General features: G+C 42.7%; 1 protein-coding gene across 1 annotated transcript in view; it reads left to right on the top strand.

Moving 5' to 3' along the window:
• Positions 1 to 12,214, top strand: part of LOC143315970 (uncharacterized) — a 169,499-nt gene that overhangs the window by 60,747 nt on the left and 96,538 nt on the right. Inside the window, exon 4 of the mRNA XM_076723600.1 lies at positions 8,000 to 8,024. Within this exon, the coding sequence (XP_076579715.1) occupies positions 8,000 to 8,024 (25 nt within the window). The remainder of the gene's footprint in view (positions 1 to 7,999; positions 8,025 to 12,214) is intronic.

Genomic DNA, 12,214 nt, shown 5'->3' with positions numbered 1-12,214 from the left:
TCCTGCCTCAAGTGGAGGAGTTTAAGTATCTTGGGATCTTGTTCACGAGTGAGGGAAGAATGGAGCGTGAGATTGACAGGCGGATCGGTGCAGCAGCAGCAGTAATGCGGCCGCTGTATCAGTCCGTCGTGGTGAAGAAGGAGCTGAGCCGAAAGGCGAAGCTCTCGATTTACTGGTCGATCTAAGTTCCTACCCTCACCTATGGTCATGAACTTTGGGTCATGACCGAAAGAATGACATCCCGGATACAAGCGGCTGAAATGAGTTTCCTCCGCAGGGTGGCGGGGCACTCCCTCAGAGATGGGGTGAGGAGCTCTGTCACCCGGGAGGAGCTCAGAGTAGAGCCGCTGCTCCTCCACATTGAGAGGAGTCAGCTGAGGTGGCTTGGGCATCTCTACCGGATGCCCCCTGGACGACTCCGTAGGGAGGTGTTCCAGGCATGCCCCACCGGGAGGAGGCCCCGGGGAAGACCCAGGACACGCTGGAGCGACTATGTCGCTCGGCTGGCCTGGGAACGCCTCGGGGTCCCCCCGGAGGAGCTGGAGGAAGTGTCCAGGGAGAGGGAAGTTTGGGCGTCCCTGCTACTGCTGCCCCCGCGACCCTGTCCCGGATAAAGCGGGTGGAAATGGATGGATGGATGGATGGGCTGCTTAGAAAATTTTTATGGGACGAAAAGAAGCCAAAAGTGAAACTTAAAATTTTGCAACAAAAAAAAAAAAAAAAAAAGAAAGAGGGGGACTTGCATTACCAAATTTAATTAACTACTAATACTCAGCACAGGTGAAATCAATTTTAATATGGATGAATAATGAGATGAGACCCAAATGGAAACTCATTGAGTTTAATTTGGCTGAATCACTCAGTACTTTGATTTTCTCAGTTTTGAAAAAAGCACAGATTAAAACACAAAGTTATTCTGTACATAACACATTTAAAATCTGGAGAAGAATATGTAAAATAACCAAAGTTAAGGAACAGGAAATCACTTGTTTAAGAGAGATAGCCTGGGATCCAGATTTTATTCCAAATAGTATTGATGATGTTTTTAAAAAATGGGAGAGTAAGGGCCTCACAAGATTCTATCAAATGTACAAGGAAGAAGCAATGGATTCTTTTGAAAATACAGTAAATAGATATGGTTTAAACAAGAATCACTTCGACAGATATTTGCAAGTGAGAAACTATTTGAAGGAAAAAGTCCAAATTACATCTCTTGGAGATCTCCATCCCATTCTGAGACATATGATAAAGGCCAATCAAAAGCATAATTTGAAAAATATAACTGGACAAATGAATCAAATATTTCAGGATTACAGAACCGAAGACATAAATAACATTAAGGATGAATGGCAGATAGAACTGAAAACATCTATATCAGATGACGAGTGGAATCAGAGTCTGAAAGATCATTTCTCAAACATAAAATGGCCTTCTGCCAAGAATATGCTTGGAAGATAAATATACAGTATTTTATAACACCAGTGATGTTAAGCAAATATACACAGAATAATTCTAGCTGCTGGAGGGAATGCGGGGAAGACAAAGCGGACCACACTCACATATTCTTTACATGTAAAAAAATAGAAATGTATTGGTCAGAAGTCATACACATAATAGAACAGATGTTTGGGAAATTGGGCCAATTTAATAAACACACTTTATGGTTGGGAATAGGTTTTAATGGCCTTCGAAAGGATGAAGAATATTTATTTTGGATTCTGAGAATTACAGCACTCAAACAAATAACAAGAATCTGGAAAAAGTTGGAAGCCCCCAAAGTAAATAAATGGCTAGAGACTGAAGAGAATATTTATAGGATGGAGAGGGTAACTTATAGAATTAATAAGAAAGAAAAGTTATTGGAAAAAGATGGACTCGTTTTAAATTAAAGTAAGTAGATATATCCTCTGCATACAGTAGAGATGAAGCCTAAAAAAAAAAGAAAGAAAAAACTACTTACCGTTTATGTGCGCATTTATATTACGGTTGTATTTGTTGTAATTGCGTGCGTATTTTTTGCTAGGTAATGTTATTTTTTATTTATTTATTTATTTATTTATTTATTTTCTTGCTTACTTTTGGGGTATTTGTGTATATGTATTTTAAGTTATGAAAGGTTATGTTTGACTGTGCCACACGGGTGAAAGATAACAAAAAACTAAATATTGTGTCAAGTTATTTAAATAACAGGATGTGTATTGTAGGAATGTCGTATACTGTACTGACACAATAAAGTATAAAAAAAAAGTTTCCTTTTTTTCCAGTTGTTTCTCATGTACCGTTGAAGTTTGAAGACTTTTCTAAAAGTCTTTGACAGATTTGTTTAACAATGATTTCCAAACTTGTTTTTCTGCTTTTGAAGATGAAACTTGACTCCAAATCAAAGTTTGAGTCACAAACAGTATCACGACATGTTATCATCCACCAAAACCTCTGCTGGTCAAACTGAAGACTTGTTGGTAGTAATAAAGTTGTTTGAATGAAGTGGACGTCTGCTAACGAGGTCCACGTCCCTCAGGTTGTCTCTGGTGTTGAGGAAACCTGTGCTGCTCTCGCTGTGGTCACTTGTCTTGGATTTTGAAGGTTGCTGTCTCCTTCCTCATGTCTTAATACGTCAACAAACAGTTCAAGTGTTATCAGCCATCAGGAATTAGTTTGTGCTCACTTGATTCTTGGTTCAGCTCGATGTTGTTGAGTAAAATGAACCATGAAAACACAACATGAAGTGAAACAATCAAGGTGATATCTGATATTTTAACAGTTATCGGTCTCCTTGATTTCTAATAATCTGTATCAGCCCTGAAAAAAACGCATCGGTGGACCTCTAGTCCTGATCTGAGAGACACAACAAACACTCACAGCAACATTCAGCTTTGATTAGAACAAGATCCAGAATTGAAATCAACACACAGCTGAAGGTTCAAGTCAACAGTGTTTCCACAGTTTAATGATCACAGCTTCCATCCTTCAAGGACTGGAAGTGGAAGAAGTTCACAAAGTAAATGAGGAATCTTTTCAATCATTTTCAACAAAGTTCATTGATCAATTTATTCCAATAACCTGAAAGACTGATGTGACTGAGATCCTGCTCAGACTCAACAGATCTGTTCAGCAGTGTTTCTCTAACAGGAGGAGACTCTCCCTTCTACAGAGGACACAGAGAAACTGAGGAACTGGACCAGGACCTGAACCAGGACCAGAGCCCAAAGCCAGGATAAAGAGGTTCAGTGAATGTGGTGTTGAAGGTGTGGAGGTGGATCAGTGAGTCAGAGGAGACTCTGTAGAAGGACAGAGTGCCAGCAGGACAGTCCACATACACTCCTACTCTGTGAGAGACAGAGGAGGAGGAGGAGGAGGAGATGGATGTTATTCTGTTCTTGTGACAGACAGAGTAATGACCATCAGAGCAGTAAAGTCTCCAGGACTGATCATTTTCTCCAAACAAACACTCTGTACTGTCTCCTTTCCTTCTGATTCTTCTGTAACTCACTGATACAGAAACTCTTCCTCTCCACTCGACCTCCCAGTAACAGCGACCAGTCAGACCAGTTCCACACAGCAGCTGAGGACACCAGTCAAACCTGTCTGGATGATCAGGATATGACTGATCCTCCTTCACATACGTCATCGTCCTGTTGTTGTCAGACAGTTTGATCCTTCTGTTCACTGTGTTTGTGTCCAGTTTGAGTTCACAGGAATCTGATGGAGAGAAGAAGAAGAAAACAGCTGCAGTTATTGATCCATCATCTTTTGATTGATGGACAGTTTGATGATGACATTCAATTCAATTCAATTCAATTCAAACTTTATTTGTATAGCACCTTTCATACATAAAAAATGCAACACAAGGTGCTTGACAAAAGATAAAAACATAATAGAAAATAGAACACAACCACAAATACATACACCCACCCATGATAGTGCAAAATAGTACGCAACCACACAGCCACACACACACACACACACACACACACACACACACCCCAACGTAGCTGTCGGTTTCATGACATGGCAGGGCACCGAGGAATCAAGAGAGGAAAAAAAAAACACCCATGGGGAGCTCATCCACACTGCAAGGGGTCACAGCCCACAGGGAGCGCCGCCGTAGCAGAGACCCCCGGCCCAGATCGACCGGGATGGACTCCACACACAGGGCAGAGCCCCCCAGTCCTCCGGGCCCAAGGAGTCCCCAGGACGACGCCCCAGTGGGCAGGCCAGACACACCTCCCAGCGTGGAGGCCCCCCATGAGGAGACACTGGAGCTAAAACATAAAAGACAATGGAATAAAAAGACCTGCTAAAAGACAATGGAATAAGAGACATAAGACCTAAAGTAAAATCGCCTAAAGGCTAAAGACAATAGGCTAGGATAAAACAGGTCTGAATTAAAAGAGTAAAAGAAATCAATTGAAAGCCAAACTAAATAGGTGAGTCTTGAGCCTCCTCTTAAAAACACCAACGGTCTCTGCGGTCCTGATGCCCTCCGGCAGGCTGTTCCAAAGCCTCGGACCATAATGGCTGAATGCCGCCTCCCCGTGGGTTTTGGTCCGGACCCTTGGAACAATTAAGAGGCCAGTGCCAGAGGACCTCAGGTTCCGCGAGGGCTGGTATGGTAAAAGCAGTTCAGACAAATAAGATGGCCCAAGACCGTTAAGACACTTAAAAACTAATAAAAGCATCTTAAAATCAATCCTGAAACACACGGGGAGCCAATGCAGCGATTCTAGAACTGGTGTAATGTGCTCCCGCCCTCTGGTCCTCGTCAGCACACGTGCGGCTGAGTTCTGGAGTAATTGCAAGTTATTGATAGTCTTTTTGGGAAGACCAGAGAGCAGGGCATTACAATAATCTAAACGGCAAGAGATAAAAGCATGCATCAGTACCTCCGTGTTAGCCTGAGAGAGAAGCGGGCGGACTCTGGCTATATTTTTAAGGTGGTAAAAACCTATGTTTGTTACATTTTTAATATGAGGAATAAAACTAAGCTCAGAGTCGAAAATGACGCCCAGGTTCTTAACTGATTGTGAGGGTGTAAAACCTCGTAATTTTGGTAAAAGTGTCTCTCTCTGGGCTTCAGGACCAATAACTAAAACCTCTGTTTTATCCTGGTTGAGCTGTAGGAAGTTCTCTGCCATCCATGACTTGATGTCTAAAATACAGTTTAAAAGGGTATCAATAGGCCCCGTGTCATCAGGAGTCACGGCAATGTAAAGCTGTGTATCATCAGCATAACTGTGGAAGCTGATGCCGTGTCTCCTGATAACATCCCCAAGGGGAAGCATGTAAAGATTAAAAAGTACTGGACCTAAAATTGACCCTTGGGGCACCCCACACTTCATTTCACGGGTTCCAGAGGAACATGCATCCAAACTTACATAGAAACAATAGTCTGTGAGATATGAGCAAAACCAATTAAAAACAGTACCAGAGAGGCCTACCAGGTTTCTGAGTCTGTTTAATAAAATGTGGTGATCTACTGTATCAAAGGCAGCACTTAGATCCAGTAGCACCAGGACTGTGAGTTTTTGTGAGTCTGCGTTACACCTGATATCATTTAAAATCTTTAAAAGGACTGTCTCGGTACTGTGGTTCACTCTAAAACCAGACTGATATTTCTCTAAAATGTTATTAGTAGTTAAGAAATAACTTAGTTGGTTAAAGACCAGCTTTTCTAAAATCTTACTTAAAAAGGGTAAGTTGGATACAGGTCTGTAGTTATTAAGAATGCTGGGGTCTAAATTGCTCTTCTTCAGAAGGGGCCTCACCACTGCCGTTTTGAAGGCAGCAGGGAAGACACCCGTCTGAAGAGAGCAATTCACTATATTTAAACCATATACCATATAGATATTAAACCATATCAGAGATGTGAATGAGTGATGTCACAGTTTGAAGATGGCTGAATGTGCTCTGCTTTGACTCTGCTTTAATCAGTCAAATTAAAGACACACTTACACTTCCTCAGACCTGGTCTCAACCATCGGACTCCAGCAGGCTCCACCCTGAAAGGAGGAGGGGGGTCAGAGCAGCACCTCCTCTTTCAGCATGCAAACATGGACGTTACATCACTCTCATACACACAAACACAACATGCTGATCCGGCCTGCTTCTCCCTGCTGCCTCTAAACCTCTTCAGCTCTGCTCAGACACTGACAGCGACACTGATTCTCTCTCATCATTAAATCTGCCTTCATCAGCTCATTTCCTCATTTCAATCTGTTGCTGACTTCTATTCTAAGCTGCTTCACTCATTGATCGCTCTCTTGCTCTCCCACCTGTGATGATCAATAATCAGTGTGACTTTGTCTTCACTGAACAAACCAACAGAGCTTTAATCATTGATTATTGGACGCGGTTCTCCTCGTCATATCCCATATGTGACCATGCTTCATGTGTTCATTAGAAGTGTGAATACTGTCAATAAATTCAATATCTGAGACAAGTCATCATGACTCTGTTGTGTGGAAATCTTTTCATGTCAAACTTCCTGAAGTTCACAAGAACAAGAAGAGCCACTTGATGTCTGCACACGGAAATATTTACAAGCCATGTTTGCTGTGAAGACCATGTTCAGTCCAATTGTTCTCCACTGATGAAGGAACAGTCCAACATTTTGAGGAAAACACTTGAATGAAGCATCTCAAAAGTCCTGCTCTGTCCTGTGGTTGTCAGGTTCCAGCAGTTTGAACTAAATAGAACTGTTTTGGAGTTATTGGATGTTTGTTTTTATGTCTTTTGAGGACAAAAAGGACATTTGTCAAACTGTCAGACAGTTCTTTTACCATGCAGAGATCTGTCAAAACTGCATCAATTATGACCAACAGGTCATTATCATGTTTGTTCCTGGAGATGTTCTCCTTGAGACCTCCAACACAAATATGTCCTTTTCATGTTCAACCAGTGTTTATGTTGTGATCAAAGGACAAAGGTTTCCTACATGTGTGATTGTTCATGTCTCACTCACATCCACCATCAACCAAAAAGACAGACAACATGTTTCCAGCTCTTCCTCCTCTTTCACAGTGACTGACTGTGGCTGCAGCAGCCTCTTCATACCTGAGAGTGTCCAGTCTGCAATGAGGATCCTCCAGTCCAGCAGACAGCAGCTTCACCCCTGAGTCTCCTGGATGATTGTAGCTCAGGTCCAGCTCTCTCAGATGGAAGGGGTTGGATCTCAGAGCTGAGGCCAGAGAAGCACAGCCTTCCTCTGTGACCAGACAGCCTGACAGCCTGCAAACACACAGAACAACACACATGGAAGATCATCTGAGGGTCCTGCTGTGTCCGTCAAATCATGGCTCTCAAAATGCAGAGATCTGATAGGCTGAGCAGCATCATGTGGGAGGATTTACAACACATAACAATTCTCAACAGTTTCTGTGTTTGAGGTCAACGACTTCACACTCGACACTTCACTTCCTGAGGTCCTCAGCGACACCTTTGTGGTAATTAATCATGACTGAATCAGGAATAAAGTGACGTCCACTAATCAAAACCACATGACAACAACACAGAAATGAGGATTTCCATCTCAGCCAGACTTCATTCATGAAAGGAACATTGAGAGAAAAAATCTGCAAATCAATATATGTATATGTCAAACATGTGGACTTCTGAGGTTAAAGACAGACGCCAACGCTTTTACAGCAAACAGTAACTTGATCTGACCTGAGAGTTTCCAGTGTACAGTGTGGACTCTCCAGTCCAGCAGACAGCAGCTTCACTCCTGAATCCTGCAGGTTGTTGTTACTCAGGTCCAGCTCTCTCAGACTGGAGGACTGGGATCTGAGGACTGAGGACAGAACTTCACAGCTTCTCTCTGAGAGGTCACAGCCACTCAGTCTGAAGAACAAGAAGAAAAAGAACATTTATTTTAAAATGTTGAGTCTCCTCTTAGTGTGTGTTAAAATCTTTGCTGTTCCATCATAAACATGTTGTAGATGTTGATTCGTTGTCTTCATGTCTGTAACAACACAGTCATGTGTCCTTCATGAGGGGACAGTGTCAGACCTGAATCCAGTTCCCGAGTGTCATGTTTAAACCTGCTGGATGAAGTTTAAAGTTTCAGACTCTCAAATGTGCAGTTAGAAATAAACTGGAGGCTCTGAGAGTGACTGAGTGCTGAAACAAATATATGAACTGAACGATTTAAAGGATCAGCAGTTTTCTGCCAGCATTCCTCTCTCGTCTTATGTGCAGCAACAGTCTTGATTTTCCTCTTTTATTTTTTACATTCTCCAAAGCTCTCTATTATAACAACCTGTTCCTCTGGACTGAAGGAGGGGGGACATGATTAGTCCTTTTTGTGGTGACAAAGAGTCAAATGATGAAGCAAACATCTCTTTATATGGGAACGTGCACAGAGCCTGATGAAGGAAACCTGAGTCAACAAAGGAAGCTGATAACCACCGTCGTGATGCCGTTATCTCTGCCTGGAGTTCATGTTTAGTTGAGGCAGCTCACACAAAGGAAGCCTGGCTTGGTCCAATTTGTTTTGTCCTTCATCCCACTGAGCTTCACATGAGACAACCTCTGTGCTGGACTCAAACTGCTGACTCATAGTCCTTGTAGCAGAACTGGTCTGTAACTGACCCTCTTTGCATTTCTCAGGAGAAGTGTAGTGATAAAACAAACAGGCTTTTAAGAGTTATTGACCATCTGGAAGGTTCACAGGAAGGTGTGAACTCAGGCAGAGACAAGATGTCTGGTTGAAGAACAACCTTTCACATTCTTTCAGGGCAACAAGAGTCACTGATAACACCTTCACTTCAAATTTACATCTGCTCAAGACGTTCTCATGGAGGTGCTAACTCTTTCTTGATAGCCCATGGGAGAAACTGCCTAGATGGACGAATGCCATGTCTCAAAGGAATCTTCAAACCAGATAATGCTGATGGGTTGTAAATTAGACATTCCTGAAGCAAACTGTTCTGTATGTCTGTGTGCCTTTTTCTTAACCTACCAAATTAACCAAATCTCTATGTTTGATTTAACTATAGATGTTATTACATTGCTAAGCTCATGATCTGTATAATACGCGACGCGGAGCCTCTTCGTGTCAGTTCGGAGCAGACATCTACAGGAGCGTCGCTGACAAAGTAGGCATGCTTAAGCGGTTTTGAATAAGAGTTGGTCCATGAGGGTGAGATATTGTCAGTTTGTTTAAATTCTCTAAATCGTTCATTCAACAAATTAACTTCGTTTTCGCGTCCCCATTTCCCTTAAAAACCTACTTCTCACTATCGCCAAACTCATTTTACCATCCTCTTGCCATAAGTTCCTCTGTGCAGTGTTTGTGTTAATCTACATCATCCATATAGTCTACCGCATTATCCATGATTCATGTTCATTTCATTATTGTGTTTAATAAATAATCTTTTGCATACAAGTCGTTGTCTGACGGTGTCCTTTTGAGCTGGATATAAGCAATCCCTGTACTGAGAGTTCACGCCTTAGATTATCAGACTGATCTACTGTTGGTTCATTGGTTCACTACATCAGCATTACAAGATATGATATACAAAATCCTTCTTAGCTGAGGAAGGTTGGTGCCCGGCTCTTATTAACGAATGCAACATTAATTTAGAGGTAATTCCCCTACATCATTCAGAATTCATGTTTCCCATGACTCAGCACTCTGATCAATAGTAAATTCATCAGATTTAATGACCCATGCTGCACTTTGTGAAACCTCACTGTGGAAAAAAAAAAATTCAGCACAAATTTTAATTACAAATACACAAAATATTTCTACAGCTACAAAATTTCATGACACATCCGCAAACTTGAATGATGATCTACAACTGCAGACTGGGAAATTATTTCTGATCATCATTTGACAAACTCAAAATCATCAATCTCAGTCAGAGATCTGAAAATAAACAAAACAGACTTCAAATCCTGACATGAGAGAGACTGTTTAAACTAAATGAATCTCTAAATGTAAAGAACTAAAATAAACTGTCAATACACGGGAAGGAAGCAAACAGTAAGTTAGATATGAGAGTATTTATTGATGAAGAAACTTCACTATCTGTACTTACAGAGCTTTCTTGGAGGCTTTGACCACTGGCAGCAGCCTCAGAAGAGCCTCCTCTGAAGCAGAGAATTTCTTCAGGTCAAATGAGTCCAGATCTTTTTCTGATGACAGTAAGATGAAGACCAGAGCTGACCACTGAGCAGGAGACAGTTTATCTGTGGAAAGACTTCCTGAACTCAAGGACTGTTGGATCTGATCCACCAGAGAACGATCATTCAGTTCATTCAGACAGTGGAACAGATTGATGCTTTGCTCTGTGGAGGGAGTCTCTTCAATCTTCTTCTTGATGTACTCGACTGTTACCTGACTGGTTTCTGAGCCACTTCCTGTCTGTGTCAGCAGGCCTTGTAAGAGAGTCTGATTGGTCTGCATGGAAAGACCCAGGAGGAATCGGAGGAACAAGTCCAGGTGTCCATTTGGACTCTGTAAGGCCTTGTCCACAGCACTCTGGTGGAGATGTGTTAGTTCATGTTCTCTGTCTCTAAAGACTTTAGACCACCAGGAGGTTGCTTGTTCTTCTGACAGCAGATTGACTCGAGATTTGATGAAGGTCAGATGGACGTGAAGAGCAGCCAGAAACTCCTGAACACTCAGATGGACGAAGCAGAACACCTTGTCCTGGTACAGTCCTCTCTCCTCTTTGAAGATCTGTGTGAACACTCCTGAGTACACTGAGGCTGCTCTGATATTGATGCCACACTCTGTCAGGTCTGATTCATAGAAGATCAGGTTTCCTTTCTGCAGCTGCTCAAAAGCCAGTTTTCCCAGAGACTCAATCATCTTCCTGCTCTCTGGAGTCCACTGAGGATCTGACTCAGCTCCTCCATCATACTTCATGTTCTTCAGTTTGGACTGAACCACAAGGAAGTGGATGTACATCTCAGTCAGGGTCTTGGGCAGCTCTCCTTCCTCTCTGGTCTTCATCACATCCTCCAGAACTGTAGCAGTGATCCAGCAGAAGACCGGGATGTGGCACATGATGTGGAGGCTTCGTGATGTCTTGATGTGGGAGATGATTCTGTTGGCCTGCTCCTTGTCTCTGAACCTCTTCCTGAAGTACTCCTCCTTCTGTTCATCAGTGAACCCTCTGACCTCTGTCACCATGTCAACACACTCAGGAGGGATCTGATTGGCTGCTGCAGGTCGTGCGGTTATCCAGAGGCGAGCAGAGGGAAGCAGTTTCCTCCTGATGAGGTTTGTCAGCAGCACATCCACTGAGGTGGACTCTGTAACATCAGTCAGGATCTCATTGTTGTGGAAGTCCAGAGGAAGTCGACACTCATCCAGACCATCAAGGATGAACAAAACCCTGAACTCTTCAAACCTGCAGATTCCTGCTTCTTTGGTTTCAGGAAAGAAGTGATGAACAAGTTCCACCAAGCTGAACCTTTTCTCTCTCAGCACATTCAGCTCTCTGAAAGTGAATGGAAACATGAACTGTATGTCCTGGTGGGCTTTGTCTTCAGCCCAGTCCAGAGTGAACTTCTGTGTTAAGACCGTCTTCCCAATGCCAGCCACTCCCTTTGTCACCACTGTTCTGATTGGTTCATCTCGTCCAGGTGGTTTAAAGATGTCTTCTTGTCTGATTGTGGTTTCTGGTCTGTGTGGTTTCCTGGATGCTGTTTCAATCTGTCTGACCTCATGTTCATCATTGACCTGTCCAGTCCCTCCCTCTGTGATGAAGAGCTCTGTGTAGATCTGATTCAGGAGGGTCCGCTTTCCTGCTTTAGCGATCCCCTCAAACACACACTGGAACTTCTCCTTCAGGTTAGATTTAAGTTGACGCTGACAAACTGGAGCAAAAAGTTCTGAATGAAAACACAACAAATAAATCAATAAGTGATTGATAAAGGTCAGATGAGATTTTAATGTCCTTGTCTAAACATATTTTGGTCCATCTGTTGAGACATCAGTGAATGTTCCACTCTTACTGCTCTGCAGATGCTCAGCCAGCTCCTCCTCCTCCATTCTCCTCAGGAAGTGCTGTGTGATCTTCAGAAATGCCTCTCTGCTGCTCCTCATCTGCTCTGCATCGTCATCCTCATCCTCCCCCTGACTCTCTAAGCATTCTGGGTCATCTGAACTCAGAACCGTCTTGATCTTCTTCAGCTCGTTCCTCACAAAAGAGACAATGTTCTCCTCCAGCAGCTGGAACAGAAGATAATATGAATGACACAA

The sequence above is a fragment of the Chaetodon auriga genome, chromosome 23 (genome assembly GCF_051107435.1).
Source record: "Chaetodon auriga isolate fChaAug3 chromosome 23, fChaAug3.hap1, whole genome shotgun sequence".
NCBI classification, from domain to species: Eukaryota; Metazoa; Chordata; class Actinopteri; order Chaetodontiformes; family Chaetodontidae; genus Chaetodon; species Chaetodon auriga.
This window is presented reverse-complemented; position numbering and strand designations above follow the sequence as displayed.